At 46.9% G+C, this 21,619-nt stretch overlaps 1 protein-coding gene across 1 annotated transcript; it reads left to right on the forward strand.

Moving 5' to 3' along the window:
• Positions 1-326: 326 nt before the first annotated feature.
• Positions 327-18,300, forward strand: Gdf6 (growth differentiation factor 6). The gene is made up of 2 exons (NM_013526.1): positions 327-847; positions 15,290-18,300. The coding sequence occupies exons 1-2, from the start codon at positions 433-435 to the stop codon at positions 16,237-16,239; spliced, it is 1,365 nt and encodes a 454-aa protein (NP_038554.1). The 5' UTR covers positions 327-432; the 3' UTR covers positions 16,240-18,300.
• The last annotated feature ends 3,319 nt before the right edge of the window (positions 18,301-21,619 follow it).

The following is a 21,619-nucleotide window of genomic DNA, read 5'->3' on the forward strand; positions in this document are numbered from 1 at the left end:
GCAGCTGGTGGGGACTGACGGTCCCCGGCGCAGGCGGCTGCCTGCGGGCTCTGGCTCCCCAACCCTGGGACAGAGGCGCTCGCCTCTGGCTCGCCCAGTCGGCGCTCCGGACCCCGTGGGGCTCTTCCAGCTCTCACCTTGCCACCACCACAGCCCACCGCTGCCCCCCACCCCACACCTCCTGCCCGCACTACCCGCCTCCCTCCCTATCCCCGCAGCGCTGCTCTCCCCTCCTCTCCCCACCTCCCGGCGAGGGGCGGGAGGGGGCGTGGCAGGGCCTGGATTTGTGTAGCTGCTACCCGGCTCCCCGCACTCGTAGTCTGCAGGAGGAGCGCGGCCCCCGCCGCTGTCCAGCCGCTCCGTGCCTTTCGCGCCCGGCGCAGCCGCTGCTGTCGCCGCCGCCTCTCCGAGTAACTTAGCCACTCGCTCGCCATGGACACTCCTAGGGTCCTTCTCTGGGCGATCTTCCTCATTAGCTTCCTCTGGGATTTGCCGGGTTTCCAGCAGGCTTCCATCTCCTCGTCCTCCTCCTCCTCCACCGAATTGGACTCCACCAAAGACGTGGGGAACCGCAAAGAAGGGAAGATGCAGCGAACTCCACAAGAGAGTGCCGAGGGCCGGACGCCCCCGGAGCACGGGCTGCGGCAGAAGGACCTCCGGCGGCGGCCGCCCGGACAACATCAGGGGCAGGAGCCGCCGGGCAGGGGGCTGCGCGTGGTGCCTCACGAGTACATGCTGTCAATCTACAAGACTTACTCCATTGCCGAGAAGCTGGGCATCAATGCCAGCTTTTTCCAGTCTTCCAAGTCAGCTAATACGATCACTAGCTTTGTAGACAGAGGACTGGGTAAGTGGCAAAGAAAGCGCCCGACTCCTCTCCAGTTGGAGCTCCTCAGCCAGAGCTCTACCCAGGCTCTGGCAAGAGGCTGCTTTTGTGAATTCCCTTCGCATTTTGGACACCTCCCCCCTATTTTACTTTTCTCAAGCCCCCAATTCTGAGTGCAGCTGCAGCTTTTTGCTCCAGTCTGCAATTCTCCCCTACTTTCTTACTTTTTTTCTCTCCTTTTCCTTCCTGTTTTCTATTTTGCCGAAAGCATCGCGGCGGTCAATGGTCTGGTAGCTAGCAGAGGAAGCATAGAGGAAAAGAAGTGATGAGCAAATGAAGGGAAAGGGAGAAGGGTCAGAGAAAGGACTGAGAGACCCTGGCTCCAAAGCTTGTGAGGGTCGCGGGCCCTAGAGCATTCATGAGAGCTTTAGAGAGCCTCCTGTCTCTCAAGGAAAAGCCAGCACAAGGTAGTCAATCCGTCTAGGATCGGTGTCAGGCAGTGCCTAGATCCAGCAGCCCTGTGGGTTCACCCGATGTCCTGCGTAGGGTGTGGGGAAATATCAGCCAGGTGGGCACCCAGTGCCTTGTGGCACCGTTTTTATTTTTCCTCGTCTCACACATGATAGTTTTCAAGCCACCATCTTCGGGGTGGGCTGAAACTGGGACTGATAAAAGCGTGGAGTTGTTGGTGCTTACTGTACTACAGGACGGTACTCATCTACCTTTCTCAGCCAGGCAACCCTTCTATCGATGATCATCTCGGGACCCTACCCTCATCCCCTGTGCCAGACAGGATGCATTCCCGTCTATAGGATTCTGAGCTTCCTCCTCTTGCTATTATCGCTGATCCACAGCATAGCATGGGCAATGAAATCATAGCATCTCAGAGAAATCTTCAGAGATTGGGGAAAGTTCCACTGGCTCCTAGAGAGGAAAAGTAATTCCGAAAAAGCAAGAAAGGAGGAGAGAAATAGCAAAGGGCTGAGAGGAAGGTACAGAGAAGGTAAGAGGTACGTCCCATACTCCCAGACTTAGCTTTGACTCTCTTCCTAGACCCACAGGTTCGGGTTCAGAGGAAAGTACCCAGAAATTCAAGAGTCCCCGGGATTGGGCTGAGGGAACTGCTCACCTACATCTATCTACCTTAATTGTCTGCTCAGCTACATCTATCTACCTGAATTGTTCCCTTGAACCTTTCCAGAGTAGGCTAATGTCCCCCTCCCCCACCTGCCCCAAGCTCTATTCAATCTCCAGCATCCAGCTTTCTGGAAGCTGCTTTTCTTCGCAGCCAAGGTTCTGGCCCAGCCAGGTACTCAGCTACAATCCGAGGTCAGCTGGGTTATGAGCTGCTGAAAGGTCTCGATAGCAAATTAACGCCGCTGTATTTTATGACGATTTTAGGAATAATAAAGTCACCTTTACAAAGACACGTGGCTTCTTCGTATTGCTGCTACTAGGTCTTGGACCTGGGTACTCTAACTGCAGCGCCAGCTTCTTCCTACCGCGCTGCAGTGCAGTCTCTCCCAGCAACTTCTCTGTTAACCTGGCATCTCTAGTGCCATCACCAAAGGAGAAGTGACTGAAGGTCAGAGAATACTGCTTTAAGGGAAGAAATCCTAGAGGCCTAGGCTGCCAGGCGATGGGTACGTTTTTTTTTTTTTTTCTTTTCCTGGGAAGTGGCAGGCTCTCCCATTTTACCCCAGGCAGACACCCTCATTGGTTCACTACTCCCTGAGAGTTCCTTGGCACAGGACCAAAGGACAGTGTGTGCTCTTCCAAGGTAGGAGACTTTGGAATTTCAGAAAGCATGAAAAGCTGTCTGTCTCTGGGGGCCCCAGACCTTGCAAAGACTCCAGCACCCATCAACCCTCGTTTGTACCGCAGCACCTACACACCCTAGAGCTCAGGCACCGCGCTGGGAACCCGCGGGTTCTTCAAGCAGGAGCACGAGGTGAGGTTTGGGGAAAGGGGAAGAACACTGTTTCCCACCCATGGTCGTAAAGCCAGATAGACTGTGGTTTCAACCTCAGAATGCGTTGAGGACAGGGCTGCCAGAGATCCCTAGTCAAAGGAGACGCGGCAATAGCACCGGGACCAGGACCGCAGCTTAAAAGGCTCTGTCTCCTCCTCGCTCGCCAAGTTCGAAAGAAAACTGTAAGAGGGCAGCTGGGATAGTTGGAAGGCTGCGATGCTGGTCTCAAGCCTTACGGGTGTAAAGGAGCTTGGGGGGGGGGGGCGTGCAGAGAGGGACTGGAGGGGCGTGCGGAGGAGGGGCTGGATTGCTGGCTGCAGCCCCAGCTTGATAAAGGGAAAACCTCACTTTCCCTCTCACTGATTTTGATTTGATGTGTCACCGGCGGTGACCTCGGGTTGGACCTTCCGGGGCTTGCTTAGCATTGGGCCCCTGATTGGAGTGTTTCGACTCAGCGATCTAATTGAGGGTTCATGTCATAACACATCAAACGGTGTCTAGTCTCCCGTGATGGAAGGGACCCACTAACCGCGCATCGCATCCTCAGCTTCTGGCGAGGACTTCCGCCCCTCTCGCGCGGGGGTTCTTAACGTGCCAAACTTTTCAACATCCCCTCCCCCAAGCCCTGAGTGGGTAGGCAAGGAAAAAAGAAAGGGCCAGCCGGGGGCTGAGCCGGTCTTGCTAAGTTGGCGCCTTGCCTAAGGGAGGTTTAAATCACCACAGAGAGGTAGTGTAGGCTCGGAGCTCAGAAGCCCAGGGTCCCTCTAGAGGAGGAGCCTCGAAGCCCGCTCACGTGCTCCAAGACACTCGCAGAGAATTGATTAAAGGTCTTGCTCACATGGGAACTTTAACGTTATACCTGAAGCTGGGGTTTGAGAATGGGAGGGCTGGAATAAACAAGAGAGCGATAGCTCCATAGAGTCACCGGCAGCCTTCTGTCCAGTCCGGAGTGCTTTTCCCTGTCTCACTCGTCCCGAAGGAGGCCTTATTGCAAGCTTTGAAAGGGTAAATAACAGTAGCCAGGATTGATTGAGCTTTTCCTGTGGGCCAAGCACTGTGCTAAAAGCTATGAGGACAGGAATGAGCCCATCTACTTCTCGGCTACTGTTGCTGCGTTGCTTTAGAGGTGAATTAAGAAAGACAGAGAAATTAAGTTGTTCAAGGTCACACAGCTTGTGAGAGGTGAGACTGGCGTAAGAGTCTAGACTCTGAATGATAAATACTGTATGTGTGGATGGGATAACGACAAGAAGTTTGTAAGAAGTATGCTGAGATGCAGAAGTTTTTGTTTTTGTTTTTTTTTAAAGGTAAAAGTGAGATTTTCTTTTTGGCTTGATGTGTTTCTGTGGTACTTAAACACCCAATTAGCAGTTCTTTTGGAGCTTTGGATGCAAGGGTCTGAAAATGTGCTGTGCCTGGCTTCCTCATGTATTTATTTAGCAGAGGCAAAAACTACTTTATGGATGATCTTTTAAACACGGTTTCATGCATTTGCCTCAAAAAATATTTTGCATAAGTAGAGATGAGAAAGTGTGTTTGTGTTGGTGTGGAGCTGAGATCACAGGATCAGAGTGAACCAGGTTAGATAAGAAATTACAAAGACCAGTAGTTCTGGGACCCTGGACTTCCAGCCAGCCAAGAGGGGGTGGGGGAAGACTGAGCTTGAGAAAGGTCCTACTTTGCAATTTATGTGGTAAGTGCCAAATAATATGTGTGTGTGTATATATATATATATATATATATATATATATATATATATATATATATATATATGCAAAACTTTCAAGGCATCAAAGATGAAAGGAACAAATTGAGTTTAAGGTTACTTCTGTAGGTTAGTTTTCCCAGAGAATAGTTGCTATTGTTGTGTTGTTGATACAAACCTGCTTACAGAAAGAAGACAGCAAAGAACAGATAACACCAAAGAAGAGAGGAAAGCATCCTTTGGAGCTGGGCACCCTTAGAATCCAGTCAGGGAGAGTCTGCTCTTTATCTTCAGCTCAGAGATTACAAGGAGGCAGAAGTATGCTAGGGACAGGCAGGCTTTGGAGAGAGGAGGGCGATCTAGTGCTTCATAGTTTCCTGCTATTGAAGTTTGCCTGTTACATTGTGTTGCTTTCTGCATGGAGCAATCAACCCAGCAGCACTAGCACATTTGCCTGTACCCTGTTGTCGTTGGCAAACAGAAAATGAAATATAAGCAGGGAAGTATTTTAATGGGGATGGAGGGAATTCACAACTGTTAATTATTTGGTGACCTTGTATTCGATTTGTTTGAGTCCCTTATAAAAACACTAATTCATACCAGACGGCCAAGTGAGGAAGCTGGGCAGAAGGTTCCAATCTAGGCTTTATTTCCCCGGAAAGAGAGAACAGCCTTGGAAGGGGCTTGCTAAGCGTGCAAGTGAGTGTGTACGAGGGGTGCGGGCAGAGGGCTGGGCACAGAGCTGGCTTTGTAGTTCAGGCTGAAGGATCTTCCTAGTTGGGTTAATCTGAGGTTCTGGGGAAAGCCCTGGGTAGGACAAGGAAGTCTTAAAATCCAAAGTTTGTCCACTCTTCTAGATGGAATGATTCAGGTACATTCAAGGCCATAAACCAATCCCCAAACCCATAGGCTTGTAGATCAACACCAGTTGCTGTCTTTGGATCTTTAAAGGGGAACAAAAGGGAAAAGGCAAGATGCTAAATACACTGGGAATCCTGTGTGGTCAGAGTGCAGGTTGCAGGAAGAATCTTAGCCAGGAAGGCTTATCTGAGGACATCAAAGGTTATCCCCTTCTCTGGGAGTTTAGAGTTTTTGCCCAGGGTGTAATCGCTAGTGGGGGAGGGGAAGGAAATAGTGCCCTAACACCCTTTTCGTTCCTGCATATTAAGAAAAACAAAATTTATCCGAGCAATGTACGTTTTGTGAATTCTCCCTTCCTAAATGAATCAGGATCGGAAAGCCATCCCTTCTGACCAGAGAGCATCAGTATTCCTGGATCCTCTGGGAACTCGGGTCTTCCATGGCAAGGAGCTTTAGAGTAACCTGTTTCCTCCACCTGGAGTTCTCGGGTGCTACCCCACCTCTTCCATAGTCAGCCTCATCTAGGGACTTAGTGTTTGGGGGATGGGGCGATGATAGAAATGTGACAGATAAAGGACGTCTTGCTTCCTGACAGACTGCTGTTTGTATCAACCTCTGTCGGTTGTTCTTGAAAGCACCTCATACTTCTAGGTGCTTTCAAGAACAATAAAAAGTTCGATAACCGCTTTGCTTTTTAACAATGCAGCACTAACCATGATTCTGTGGAATCAAGGAACAGTCCTTTTGGTATAGAACATGGGAGCAAGGACTCATCGCAGATCCTTTGACAGCCCCAGTCTAAACCCTGTATGTTTATTTTTAACTTCAATTTGAGCTAAATTATGTCTTCTGTTTACTGGAATTAAATGGGTCCTCATTGCCCTAATGGGTTCCTTCTGATTTCAGGTACACACATTGGTACTGCCTGGGGTGGAGAATCAGGTCCACTTGTCAAGGAGGGACTGCAGGAGCTTTAAAAAGACTGCAAACTGCTTGGTGGAGAGAGAGGCTCTGGCTGTGCAGTTAGAGGCTGGCATCTGGGGCAGGGCAACATTACAGACCTGAGTGGTGTACAAGAGCAGAGAAGGGAGGGCTTCTAGCACTAATTGGTTGCTGCTGAGGTTGAAGAGAGAGGCATAAGGCAGGACAGGGCAAGAAGGACCAGTGTTCGTGTTTTGTATAGCAAGTTTCTAAGGGAGAGGGGTGGTCCAGCGCTGCCCAATTTCCAGTAGACTGGAGCTTGGAAGCTCAGTGGGGGAGAAAACCTGAAAAACAAAACAAAACAAAAATTCCCAACTGTGATCTGCAGCTGACACCAGGAATCTCATTTTGCTACGTTGTTGAGAGATAGAGCAAGATGAGTGACTTAGAGGAACCCCTTCTTCAGAGATTGCACCTCACCCAGTCCATCAAAGAATATTATGGAGACTTTTTCAAAGCAGGAGTCTTGGGAAATGGGAATACAAAAATCTGCCCACCATCCAGTGCATCTTTGAACCTTTGTTTGCCTTCTGCTGCTGCAGGGTTAGCTGGGAAGAGGAACTGCACAAAGCATCCACTTATCTCTCCGCTTCTGGGCTGAAGAGGCTTGGGTTGAAGTGCAGATTCTAGGAGGGCTTTAAGGTTCATGCATCCCCATCAGCAACTCTTACCAGGAAATGCAGTGTCACTTCTGCCGAGCTCTTTGTAGATTCAATCCCCACATTTCCGGAAAAGCCACCTTCAACTTGGTCCTGGCCCTTAGGAGAGAGTTGGGTCCCTGTGGCACTGGCTACCTCTACAGTTTGCAGAGGACGAGTGGGAGCTAGGAGAGGCAGTTTTGAGGTCCTGTGTGTGGTTCAGTTAAACTTTAAACTGTTGTGGTTGGGAGCTGCAGGTGAGAGAGACACAGCTGAAAAGACAAATGCCAGGCCAACTGTCCTTGACCTTAATTAGTCCCTGTCTCCCCAACAAAGTCAAAGAAATTTTAAGAACTTAGCTCCCAAGTAAATATTTCATCTGCCAAGACAAAACTAGGCTTCCATTTGCTGTACTCAGTACTCACAGGGAGCCGGCTCTTTCCTTTGTAGCTGCCCAGAAGTTAGCAAGACTGAGTTTGGAGTTATCACTTTGAGGCTGGACCAAGGATCAATGATGTCAGGCGAGAGCAGGCTCCATTCTGAACTTCACTTTTCCCCACTGAAGCAGACTCTGAGGTACCATCATCGGGAGTTCTCTGCTGGGTCCAGGCAGCTGACGAGACCCTAACCAAGGAGCCTACATGATCCAAGTTCATGTGAGGAGGAAAGCATAGAGCCACCATGCCAAGGAGTGAATGAAGGGAAGAAAAACAGGAAGAAAGGAGCAAAATCAGGCAACCCATGAATGGTTCCCAGGTCACTCTTGGAATTGAAAGGGACAAAAAAGTTGAAACATACATCAAGCTGTGAGTGAAGGCACCAAGAAAGTCAAGAGACTCTGAGAAGTTGGACCAGTTTGTGTGTGAGCAGGATGTGTATCCTGACAGAGCCACCAAAGTGATCTTATTACTGACAGATGTAGCGTACCACCATCAGCACTGAAACTCAGGTGTTCTTCTCTAGGCCTCCTCCCTTCCACATAGGAGTAGGGTTTTGTTTTGTTTGTGCTTTTTCAGGTACAAACAGGGAATATATCCTTCTGTTACTACCAGTGATGGGTTCTGTGGACAGACTACACCTACAAAACATGCCCAAGAGAGGAATTACAGGTTCCTCAGGGCTGCACTTGCTCAGCCAGGGAGACTTATGGGTTATTGCATAGGCTAACACTGCCTTACTGCTTGGTGGAGACCTACAAGAGTGGTTCAGCCTTTAAGACTGGAATTTAATGAGTGTCATCATCTGACACTGTGGTGTTGTAAATGAATTTCAAAGCTATTTGTTGCAGAGGCCTTGGTTGTCAGAATCAGATAGGTAGAAGCCAGATGTTCTTCTGTTTTCTTTACCTGTGTTGCCCAACAATGTTTTTCCTCTACTCCTAGAGATCTAGTGGAAATAACCAGACCATGGCTGTTCAAGGAGTCCCAGAAGATGATAGATAAATCTCTTCCGACCAAACTATAGATAACTGTAATAAGGTTGGCTGCAAGTTTCCCTGTACCACGTAATATACCTTGATTCTGACCTTTACAGTGATCCTCCCAGATATATAGGTGATTCTCCCACTTTGTAGATGAGGCTGGGAGGTCATGTGATTAAGACACCAAGTCACAGATAAGGACTGGAATAAACAACATCTCTCAGACTTTAAGTGACCATGCTCATCCACACTGTCAGTAGTAGCTAACATATGTATAACACTGTCAGAAGCTGCTCACATCTCCTGTGTCCCTGTGAGCCAGCATCACTGTGTCCACTTTGTAGAAGACACATAAGATGCTTTTTTATGTTGTCTTCCAAAAGTCGTAGTGTTGGCAATCTTTCAGCTTAAATGGCTTAGGAAATGTGTGACTCTTGGAGACTAGGTACCTGAGCCACCCCTCCTTCCTAGCATGAGCAGTGAAGATGAACTAGAATCATCTCAGGGGTTCAGCTGTGCACAGAGATCAAGAGTTGTGTTTACAGTGATGCCACAGGTACAGGAGCCAAACTATCCGTGCCAACATTACTGGTAAACCTCCTGGGTTTTCATTTATAGCAGTAGCTTTCTCAGGTGAATTTTATTTTTATTTACAATGTATATTATGGAATACTGTCTAGAATAATGGACTTGTGAGCTTTCTGTGACACAAGAAATGTGTGTATCATGACATTTTGCTCAACCTTGCTCCCCATGTCTTATGCTTCCAACAGTTGCCTCCCCCGCCCCAATCTGGTACTCTTTCAACTTCCATGTCACACATACATTTTTGTATATTCCACAACTGTAGAAAGCATGGAATATTTATCTTCATCTCCTGGCATTAGCCTCTCCTGCTTATTGTTCTTCCCCACTGCTGGGATTTTTAAACATGCATTTTTAATTTTTAGCTGGCATGGTATTTACACATACTTACAGGGTACAATGTAAAATCCTAGCTTTGTTACACACACACACACACACACACACACACACACACACACACAATGTGTAACCATTAATTCATAGGTGACTGTGAGAATTATATAAGAATTATATAAATTTATATTTTTCCCAACACCTAGTAAATTTTACATGGCTGTCTGATATTACAACCAATGCTCTAGGTGGTCAAACATGGTCCTGGGGTCAAGCAAGAGCATTCTGGGGTGCTGTGTAGGATGCTCCCAAAACGTTTTCTTCATGAATATTCTTAGCAAAGGGCCAGAGTTTGCAAGGATGGGCTCTGGACTGCCTAGGAAGTACTGTATCCTAGGGGCGCAGTAAATAGCCCAAGCATAGATTGTCACCACAGGCCTTCGCTACCCACAGGGGGAGCTTCTGGAGTGCACCTGGAATATTCTAACTTGACAGGGTCTGCACACTCAGGGTGGTGGCCGATCTGAGAACCCAGCATTGCTCCAGACACATGCACAAAGTCTGAGTTCCGAAGTTTTCCACCTAGAAAAGGAAAAGGTGACCCATCCAGGGAAAACTGCATCACAGTCAAGTGTTGATCTGATTGAGGACCAAAATCTAAGTAGTGCAGGCTGCCCCTTTCTTTTCTTTCCACTGCACAATCATGGCCTGTGTTGAGGAGTCCTGAGAGATGGAGCTCTTGGAACTAGTGCAATTCATCTCTTACTGGTTGCAAGATGCTAAGTTAAGTCTTGGTGCTCTGAAGTTTCTTTCCTGGAAATGACTATAACAGTGGAGCCCAGCTTAAATGTTTGCTGAAGGGATCTGAGAGAGGCTATCAAAGCTCCGAGTTCCATGAACCTGGCACAAAGGCAGTGCCCAGTTAACACCCAAAGCTACTTCTGGGTCCAGAATAAGTTAGGGTTAGGAAGGAAGCTTAGTTTCAGAGTCTGGAGTATTCTTTGCAAAGATGGGCTATTGATTTTCTTTGCACTCCACGGCCTCATCCTCCTTAGCATGTGTGAGTTGGAAAGGCCACATATTCTGAGCTCTCTAAGCTGCAGTCTACCTACAGATCCTGTGCTTCCTGGCACAGAAGGCGTGGCCAGGCAGATGGAGGAAGTTGCCAGAGTCTGACCAACATCTATACACAGAATCTCAGTTAATGTAGAGAATGAGGTGCCAGTCAAGGTATAAGAGGCCTGCTGATCCTATTGGAATCACGCACAAACTTTTGGTTCTGGTCCCTGGGAGAAAACAGATTCAAGCTGAATCCTCAAGAGGGACACCAACTGTATAAGGTCCCAGTGATGTCTTGGGAAAACAGTTCTGATCCGTTCCCCTCTGCGAGTTTCAGACTTTTAGGAATCCTATGAAGGCTGCCTGGCTGGCAACCCCTTAGGTAGGAATAACTCCAGTGTACTGATGGAATATGCTGCTTTGTATCCTAAGCTCGGGATGTCTGTGGACTCCTTGGCCACATCTTTTCCTTTCCATTTTAGTGTTTGCCTCTAGAGTCCTTCAGCTATTTACTGCGCCCACCATAGCCTTGTGCATCTGCCTGTCTAAGAACGTCGGTCTCCGTAATCGCTCTGGATCCGTCTTCTTTAGTTAAATCCTCACCTTCTTAACTTATATTTATTCTGACTGAGACATCTTTTGGTCAACATCCTCCTATTTGAATTTTTAAAACTTCTGTACTAAGAGCTCTGGACGACGTAATCATAGTACGTCATAACAAGGAGAAGGTTGGAGGGTGGAGAACTCCAGTCCAGTCTGGACTGAATAGGAGACTTTTTCACAGTTAGACAAACAAAGCAAAACCAAGACACTTTACACCCGAACGGTCAGAATTTTCATTTTGCCCATATTTGTATTTTGCCAGCTAGAGACGTAAAGATTTTCTTCAGATGCCCGTTAGGACTTCTCCTCCTTTCCCTCCTCCTCTCTTCTCTACTCATCTTCTGGAGAAAAAGGAAAAGCAGAAAATCCCTGCAGTTATGCCTTGAAAGACTTATGAGTCCGGTGCTCAAGAGAACTGGGTTGACTGAGGTGAGAGCTGTGCTGTGAAACAACTTAGCTTGATGCAAATCGAAGCCTTTCATGATTGATTACTGATCATTCTCCAATCCAAAGAGCCCAATGCAGACAGGTATTTTGAAGACACTTGTGAGGTGTTTTATGAGAATGTGCCATAGATCAGAAGCCAACAGTGGACATTTGTGTGAGGGAGGGAGTCATTTGCTGTCATCACCCTCATCTCTCCTCAGTCTTACCTGTATATGGGGCCAGGGTCAGCTTCCTGGCCACAGGTGACCCATGGCAGCTGGGCTGGGCTTTTGTTTGCCAGGCTAGCTGGTAAAGTATTTGGAGCAGTCTGTAACGACTACTTGGTGATCTCTATATTCCAGACCTATGGTATGCCTCTTCTTGGCTATGTCTTTACTTCATGGGGCTCCAAAGCAGGTTCAAACATGTGGGAAATGTGTTCTGGAGGGCATCTGTAGAGAGTAACTACCTCCTTGGGTCCTGTGCTTTGGAGTTAGAGGCTCTGGAGACCTGCTGAGAAGGCATGCAGATGAAATTATCAAAACTTATCAGTGTTTCTATGGACTAGAAGAAGCCTAGAGAGACAATGGCATGGTCTAGGTGTCTTGGGTCTTGCGCTGCATCTGGGTGCTTTCCTCTTTCTCTATTGCAGTGACTCTTCTCCCCACAAGATGGGAAATCCAATCCCTACCTGTGTAGGTGGTCCTCTGAGACTGAGTCCCTGAGCCAACGGAATAAGCATCATTTGAATGTTCCTAGAAAGGCATCCACCTAAGCCTCTGGAATCTGAAATATATATATATATATTGTCTCTAACAAGTTCTTATGATGCTAGGTTGTTTTTGTTGTTTGTTTAGTATTTGGTGTATATGGTGTGTGTGTGTTTGTGTGTTATTAATGGCCACTACCCTTGACTGATCTCCAGGTTCCTGGGCTACAGATTTCTGGCTTAGCCCAGTCTGATGACCCAGGTAGGTTCTTTAGCAGCCTGTCTTCTCAAGAGAGGATGACACCACTCATGTGTTCATTTCCCTGGGATGCAGGGGTGTTCTGACTGGGTGGCTGGCTGTAAGTGTTCAGGTAGGAACCCGACTGTCACGAGGTAGACTGGTACAGGAAGAAAAGGGAACAGATGGCGACTGAAGGCCATACCTGCATTCTTTCTCCAGTTCTAGAATAATAGAATGTGCAGGAGAGTCTTACAAGATAGGTCACCAGACAACTTAAGGTTGAAGAATCTACAAGAGCCTTTCTCTAGCTCTGACCCTCTGGCTCTCTAGCTTCTCTCTTGCTCCCCCTCTCTCCTCCTCCTTCCCCTTCCCCCGCCCCCCCAAGATGCTTGTTTCAGTTTTGATTCAGCTGTGCAGACTTCTTACTACCGTCCTTAAAAAAAGAAATGAAGACAGACAGATAGAAAGAAAAGAAAGGAGCCAGATGGTGGTGGCACCAGCTCTTGGGAGGCAGAGGCAGGCAGATTTCTGTGTGCTCAAGGCCAGTCTGGTCTACAGAGTGAGTTCCAGGAAAGCCAGGTTACACAAGGAAACCTGTCTTGAAAAAAACAAGCAAATAAAAAACCAAACCAAACCAAAAGAATGGAAACAAAAGAATGATATCTCCATGTTGCAGGAGGGACTCGTAAATGCCTCTCTATTCTTTATACCTGTCCATGTTCTCTGGCCAACAACCACGTTCGCCACATCATGAAAACATAGATGGATATGATTTCCCAAGGGCGACCGGGATTTATTCCCAACAAGCTCCACAAATACAGATTGGTCTGTATCCCCCTTCCTTTAGCTCCTCTCACTCTTGGTTGCTTCTAGAATTCTATATTTGGCCTACAGTGCAGAGGCAGTGGGACTCGATGCTGAACTCCCAGGCGTTGGATCTAGGCACAACTAAGTGGTGCCCTCGACCTCATCACTTATTTAGGCAATCAATTTCCCCAAACCTTGGTTTTCCCACCATAGAAATGGGACCAGTATCTACCTATCCTATTGAACTGTGCAATGGAATCAAGGTTAGAACTGTGTCAGCCCGCGGGACCTTTAGTTGGAACGGCGGCATGTGTTGGCAGTTTGTCTGTCCCACCCTGAACTGGGGAGAGGGAGCAAGTGAAGCCTAAGGTGACAGATACACTGATCTGGGTAGTGGCCAAGCACCACCGTCAGCCACAGCTTTCTATGAAGGAAAATAAAGTGTGTTGAGCTCCCCCAGGGCTGGTTTGAAGGTCTTGGCTTCCATAAATCAACTTCCTGCAGCAGCTCTTCCCTTTTCGCCTCTCCTTTTCAACCCTTCCCACAGCTCCACCTCAGGTACAGGCATGCGCCTTAGAGGCAGCGGGCCAGCAGTTAGCCCAGCATGCTGACTGGGTGTGGCTGACGTTCCAGAGCCAGTGTCCCCAGGCTACATCTGGACAGGCAGTGAGGGTCGGAATGGATCTGGCCATACTTTTACTATTGAAATTGACCCAAACTTTACTAGCTTCTGGGGAAAGCAGGGGGCTTTGGGGATTTTTGTATTTGCTGGGTTGTAAACATTTTATGGGAAGGCAGCCCAGGAAAATCTGCTTAGCTTTCTGCCTTGCACGTTGAAGTGATGTTGGCTGCATGCACAAATGTGTCAGAAAAAGAGGTCTAATATTCCATTCGTCCTAAAGAATTTGCCTTGGAATTTTTAGAGTCTGCCAGGCTGTATGGTTCACAAATGTATTTTTCTCACTTGTAACCAAGAAATGAATCTTTGGGATTGATTGAAAAACAGAATATCAGATTGGGTGGTGGAGAGAAGGGGTGGGGCATGTCCCTGCCTGTGTCTAGGTATCTCTGGTCGAGGTTTTCTCTTTCCAGGAATGCCTATTTCCCACGGATGGACGGAAAGATCTCAATAGATAAAAGTGCTAGTTTGTCTTTACTTCCGAAAGCTGCATCACTCTTTTATTTGTTGGAAGGAAGGAAGAAAAAGATTGGAAAAGAAAGAAGTGACACAGCGACTCTCCACCCTGTCTGCATCACGCTGGCCCTAGAACATCCCAGCGACACTGTAGTGGGGGTAGCAATATGACCCTGGACTAGTGGGTTTATAGAACGATTATTAACTATAAATCACTTTGGAGTCTGAAGGAAGTGGGTTTATATTAAGTACCCAAAAGCCTCATGCCCAAGTCCTGTTCTTAGATATCGATTGGACAATCAGACTCTGTCAGTGATACTTTTAAAGGGCAAATTGAAAATCATGCTTCTACAAGTTTCACGTCTATTGTCCTGTGTGTGTTCTAGGTTTCCCAGCGTTGTGGGTCTGTGGAAAGCAAGGACTTGCTATCATCTTCGCTTCTATACGTTGGTGGCAGTTGCCCAGTGCTTGGGAAAGACAGACCTCATGACAAATATAGACGGGATAATTGTAGATAATTTTAAGTGGCAGAAAGATAATAAGCCAAGGTCTTATGATACTGGGCCAGGGAGGCTGTTTTGGATCAAGGTGGTGTGGGATGACCCCTTGGAAGAGGGAACATTTGAGGCGTTAATGCTGAGAGTTACTGGACAGAATGGCTAGGGAAGCATAGCCCAGACTTGCGGCCACAAGGGCATATTAGTGGTTACACAGCCTGCTGACAGGGAGCCCAGGGAGGCCGGCCGCCTCTTACAATAGGAGTACAAACTTCTGTCCCAGCCAGCAGCTGAGATGAGGAGGAAGTCCAGCCTGCTGTGGTTCCTTACCACACAGTGTAGGTATGGTCCAGGCATGAGCCTGGGGCCGCTGAACTGGACTCCCAGGCTGCCTGCCCCCCTCCTTCCCTCTTCCTCTTGGGGATTGCCGAAGAGCACCGGGCTGATCTCCCCGTAAGTGAAACTGACTGTAATTATTTTTTATCTCGCAGACGATCTCTCGCACACTCCTCTCCGGAGACAGAAGTATTTGTTTGATGTGTCCACACTCTCAGACAAAGAAGAGCTGGTGGGCGCAGAGCTAAGGCTTTATCGCCAGGCGCCCCCAACGCCCTGGGGGCTACCGGCCCGACCGCTGCACTTGCAGCTCTTCCCTTGTTTATCCCCATTGCTACTGGACGCCAGGACCCTGGATCCTCAGGGACCAACCCAGGCCGGCTGGGAAGTCTTCGACGTGTGGCAGGGCCTGCGCCCTCAGCCTTGGAAGCAGCTGTGCCTGGAGTTGCGGGCAGCCTGGGGTGAGCTGGACGCCGGGGATACGGGGGCGCGCGCGAGGGGTCCCCAGCAGCCACCGCCTCTGGACCTGCGGAGTCTGGGCTTCGGTCGGAGGGTGAGGCCGCCCCAGGAGCGCGCCCTGCTTGTAGTGTTCACCAGATCGCAGCGCAAGAACCTGTTCACTGAGATGCATGAGCAGCTGGGCTCTGCAGAGGCTGCGGGAGCCGAGGGGTCATGGCCAGCGCCGTCGGGCTCCCCAGACGCCGGGTCTTGGCTGCCCTCGCCCGGCCGCCGGCGGCGACGCACCGCCTTCGCCAGCCGTCACGGCAAGCGACATGGCAAGAAGTCCAGGCTGCGCTGCAGCAGAAAGCCTCTGCACGTGAATTTTAAGGAGTTAGGCTGGGACGACTGGATTATCGCGCCCCTAGAGTACGAGGCCTATCACTGCGAGGGCGTGTGCGACTTTCCGCTGCGCTCGCACCTTGAGCCCACTAACCATGCCATCATTCAGACGCTGATGAACTCCATGGACCCGGGCTCCACCCCGCCTAGCTGCTGCGTTCCCACCAAACTGACTCCCATTAGCATCCTGTACATCGACGCGGGCAATAATGTAGTCTACAAGCAGTATGAGGACATGGTGGTGGAGTCCTGCGGCTGTAGGTAGCGGTGCTGTCCCGCCACCTGGGCCAGGGACCATGGAGGGAGGCCTGACTGCCGAGAAAGGAGCAGGAGCTGGCTTGGAAGAGGCCACAGGTGGGGGACAGCCTGAAAGTAGGAGCACAGTAAGAAGCAGCCCAGCCTTCCCAGAACCTTCCAACCCCCAACCCAGAAGCAGCTAAGGGTTTCACACTTTGCCTTGCCAGCCTGGAAAGACTAGACAAGAAGGATTCTTTCTTTTATTATGGCTTTGGTTCTTTGTTTGTTTTGTTTTGTTTTATCTCCTTGGTTTTGATAGGACGTGGAAGGAGGGGAAATGCTTATCTGTTCACAAGTGTTCTGTGGATTGGGGGAGGAGGGAATAAGAGAAATAACCTATTACTTTTGTCCGCATCTCAGATTGGTTGTTTCTACCTGTGTAAGAAAGTGAGGCCTTTGGGTCTTTCTAGCCAAGTCTCAGCTGGCGTCCTTGACCTCACAGGAAGTATTTGACCAAAGGAATAAGTGAGTCAGGAAGGGTCTTACCCTTAGAGAAGCCCAAGCTGCCTCCTTCTCTGCTCTGTGCATCCCCACGAATTTATCAGTCTGTCCTGGTCTCTCCCAGCGGAGGGAACAGGGAGTTGCCACCGCTGTGGGCTCAGACCTCCAGATGCCTTTTCTGTTGGTGGTGGGGGGGGGGGGGGCAGAAGGATTTGGTATGGATGGAATGACAAGAATTAGTCCGTGTGGAACCCCGTGAAGGATAATGAGAAACCACAAGGCCTACCTCTGACCGGGTGACACAGAGGCGCATTACCCAAGGCTGGGGTAGCCCACCCAAAAGCTCTTGGTCATGGATGTTTCTCAGTGGCTTCTTTAAACAGAATTTGCCAAAATCCCAGCATCTCCTTCTAAGGCAATTTTTTTCCCTCCTTAAATGGAGAGGGGTGGAAACTCTATAATTAAGGTAAGAAGGGAAGAGGAGGAGGAGGAAAAGACCTGAAAGGTGGAAGGGCTACATCAGGAGGGGAGATGCGGGCCCCACAAGAGGATGGAGATAAAGGGCCAGGCCCCAAGCATGGAAGGAGGATGAAAGGGCCAGGAGTCTCTGCCTCTGAAGTTTCTTAAAATTTAAGTCCCCTCTCCTCTTTCTGACATTCCTGAGAGATTACCAGCCAGCAATAGCCCAGGGCTCCCCCTAGAGAAACATTTTAGATCGTAATTACCAGTTAGGTGCTGTTTTTAAACCTTAGTAATGAGGAGCTGTGAGTCGAGGGTTACATTGAGTTTGGGGTGGAAACTGGGGTACAGGGGCACCAGGAAAGAAACCAGAAGGAAGTAAGAGACAGAACACGGGAAATACCTGTAGTACTCCAAATCTCCATCCTTTCCCACAGTCTGTACCATGATTATTTTCAAACATCGCCTAGACAGAGTCTCTTTGAGAAGTAAGCTTCCTCATGTTTGTCCATGGAACGGTTTAAACTGAGGACCCTGAGTGAGTGATTACAGACTGATCTGGGTTCCCCCAACTGGTTTGCTCTCTCTCCCCGCTGAAATCTGTTTCTTGTCTGGTTCAGAGAAGACAAACTGTCAAGGAAACGGTCGGAATGCTAATACTGGTAATATAAACTGGTAAGGGAGAAAAGACAAGACTTGGCCAGGAGAAATAACTTAAATGCACATTTGCTTTGGATGCACTGCTGTTCTGTTGAGGCTGTATATATTTGTTTATTTAAGATGACTGAAAGTGCAAAGAGAAAACATGCAATTCATCTTAACGTACAAAACGTTATATGCACTCAAATGTTATAATTTCTAATATTTTTAAAGTTTATATTCGAGTTGTACAAAGTTAAGCATTAATCAGATATTTCATTCTTTCATAATGTTATCATTTTCTTAAATATTATTACAAAATTTTAAGTGTGTCTAATGGAGAGTTTTTTTTTTGAAACTGTCTACCTCACTATAATACAGATTTTGACAACACTAAAGTTACTGGAGGTCGATTGATATACAAAACATTTTTACAGTATACCTTCTTGGACGATAAGGAATCTGGTTAATTCTGTCTTATTAAACTCATTTCCCCCTTAATAACTCAGCCTGGTTTATGTCGATCTATAGAAATCATTTTCTTAAGAAATTACTGTTCACAGTGTTTTGTTCCAGTACCAATTGGAAGACACTAATTATTTTAAAGGCTACTGTTATGAGCGTTATTTTACTTTACTGTTAACTACTGCTTACATAAATTTTTAACTCATAAAATTTAAGCCAAATCTTGACCAGCTGTTTAACGCTGTTGAAAAACCTGTGTCCTATCCCAGCGTCTCAAGAACCTGAGTAGGGCTGGGCAGTGGTGGCGCACACCTTTGATCCCAGTATTTGGGAGGCAGAGGCAGGCAGACTTCTAATTTTGATGTCAGCCTGGTCTACAGAGTGAGCTTCAGGACAGCCAGGGTTACACAGAGAAACCCTGTCTCGAAAAAACAAAAAACAAACAAACAAAACAACAACCAAAAGAACTAAGTAAGAATTTGAGTCTTCTGTAGTTTCTTCTTGAACCCATGAGTTCCCGAAGGCTAAGTATGTGCTCTACAGCTGGGTGCATCTCTGCAACCTGCTCACTTCTGTAATTACTGACTACCACTCACATCTCTGATGAACCACAGGCAATCCATACAGTGTGGTTTTTGTTTGTGTTTATCGCACATTGACAGACTCTTGATTAAGTTCAAGTCTGAAAGATCATATGTCAGGCACAGGAGCTGTTGAACCTGTTAACCATGAGCCACTCAGAAACCCCATCAGATAGGATCAATGTAACCTCTTTTATAGAAGAGTAACCGAGGTGCAGAGAACTTAAGCAGCCTGCTAGCAACTGTCTGTTCCAGAGGTGGTTGTTCAGATTTAAATTCAGTCTTCCAAATGAAAGGACCCAAAGATCTACTTGTCCTTTGGTCCCATATGCCTTCATAGACAATATATAGTTAGCCACAGTGTTAAAGGATTGGCAGCTGGTGGATAGAGCAGAACCTGCCACAAGGGATGGTAGCAATGTTTGCAGTCTTGTAGCATGTCACCCCAGCTGATTTGTGCTTGGTGACAGCTCAGAAAATGGCATCTGGAAAATTACATAGGGAGTTGCTCAATTCAGAGTTGCTAGCTTTGAGCTTTCTAGAAAAAGTGATGGTTTAAGCCATTGCTGGGCTTTGGAATTTTCTAGACTTTACCACTGTCTTGAATGTGATTTTTGTGAGTTCTGATTATTAAAATCATGATCAATTTACAAGTAGGATATGTTTCAGATGATTGGTTATATATAAGTGGGCTGTTTAAACTTTTCCCAATGGAATCAATGTCTCATGAATTCCTAATCATTTTGTAAATGATGTATTTGCCCAAACTGAAAAATTTGAAGACACTGTCTTCTGCATCTGGTCACCTGGGAAAACATTATGGACTCTTTCCATTTCCTCCAAGCAAGCCTTTTCCCAGAGCTAGGAAGCCTTCACATTTTCTACTCTTCCTATCACAATACCCAATTCCCCCAACTTCCTAATTCCAGCCCCTAGCCTCATTTCATTCCCCCTTTCCCTTTCTGTACAATTAAGCTTCCATTATTCCCTCTATCAGAAAGTTTATGCCCTAACTTAGGGGAAACACAATCTAATTGAATTATCTAAAGATATAAATATATCGTAGCCCTTAAGATTAGAGATATTTGCATTTTAAGAAATATCTTGCTTCATTTGATTTTTTCTCTGAATAGTAGTAGTAGTAGTAGTAGTAGTAGTAGTAGTAGTAGTAGGCAACACACCAAGAGATTCACTGTGTAATCCAGTTAGTCACTAATACATGAAGTGATACATGACACATGGATGAATAGAGATACATGGATAAATAGAGAATTTTGTTGTAATGAAAAAAATGAATCATAAACTTTTTTTTTTTTGTCCTTGTCATTGGGAAATGTCTCACCATGCAGCCCAGGCTGGTCCTGAATTCATGGTCACCCTTCCCCAGCCTCATAAGGGCTGTGATGACAGGTATGGGCACAGTGGCTTCCTGATCAAATTACATAACATTAGTTTTCAATGTATAAAAGCAAAATATTCAATAGTAACCAATTTCTAACTTCTTAAACTTAATGTATATAGGCCCCATGGAGATAAGTTTTTGTCTTTGTTTTATTCATAGCTATATTCCTTTTTTTCATTTTTCATTTTTATTTTTTAAATATTTTTTATTACATATTTTCCTCAATTACATTTCCAATGCTATCCCAAAAGTCCCCCATACCCTCCCCCCCCCACTTCCCTACCCACCCATTCCCATTTTTTTGGCCCTGGCGTTCCCCTGTACTGGGGCATATACAGTTTGCGTGTCCAATGGGCCTCTCTTTCCAGTGATGGCCGACTAGGCCATCTTTTGATACATATGCAGCTAGAGTCAAGAGCTCCGGGGTACTGGTTAGTTCATAATGTTGTTCCACCTATAGGGTTGCAGATCTCTTTCATAGCTATATTCCTAACATTCAGTCCTAAATCTGACATCTAAGAGACACTTAGCAAATACACTAAGTGAATATGTTCATGAATTCTTCTTAGTTTACAAATCTACTTGCTGCAGTCACATTCAAGGGAATGTGTGATTAATGTCTCTTCAACAGAAGTTGAATGAGTAAATCTTCCTTAACTAGTAATTATAGAGGCTGTAGAGAGGGCTCGGTGGTTAAACAGATATACTGCTGCTCTTCCAGAGGATCTGAGTTCATATCCCCACATCCATATTGTGTGGCTCACAATCCCCTGTGACTGCAGCTCCACGTGATCCAATGCCCTCTTGTGGCCTCCGGGAACATCTGCATTCACATGCTGATATTCATACATAGACACATAGACACACACAGACACAAACAGACACACACACACACACACACACACACACACACACAGATATACAGACATGCACAGGCACACACACACACAGAGACACACACAGACACACAGACATGCACATACGGATACCCACAGAGAGACAAATGGACACATAGACACATAGGCACGATTTTGAAAAAAAATTAAAACTAATTAATCCTAGTCATAGCCTTAGCTAACAAATGGTCTTTAAATCTTGCAGATTGTTTTAAAAAATCATAGCCCACATTTATTCTAAAATTCTCAACTTTTTAAACAGGTGTTTAAACAAAAACAGATCCTTCTTATATAATGTTTTTCATGTAAAACCAATGAAGACAGTTTCTAAAGATGGTGATTTTCAAGTTATGCTAAGTATTCCAATTCTGTTCGTGTCTTTTGTCTGTGCGCTAGAAATCTAGTCACTCAATTACACATTCAAAGTCACCAGAGACAGAGAACTTGTTAGATACTTTGACAACC

This window comes from Mus musculus, chromosome 4 (assembly GCF_000001635.26).
Source record: "Mus musculus strain C57BL/6J chromosome 4, GRCm38.p6 C57BL/6J".
Classification (NCBI taxonomy): Eukaryota; Metazoa; Chordata; class Mammalia; order Rodentia; family Muridae; genus Mus; species Mus musculus.

What these genes read in the sequence shown, in the direction of transcription:
- Gdf6 (NM_013526.1), top strand. Translation starts at nt 433, where the DNA reads ATGGACACTCCTAGGGTCCTTCTCTGGGCGATCTTCCTCATTAGCTTC. An exon ending in CTTTGTAGACAGAGGACTGG is followed by an intron (nt 848 to 15,289) that starts GTAAGTGGCAAA and finishes TTTATCTCGCAG; the next exon opens with ACGATCTCTCGCACACTCCT.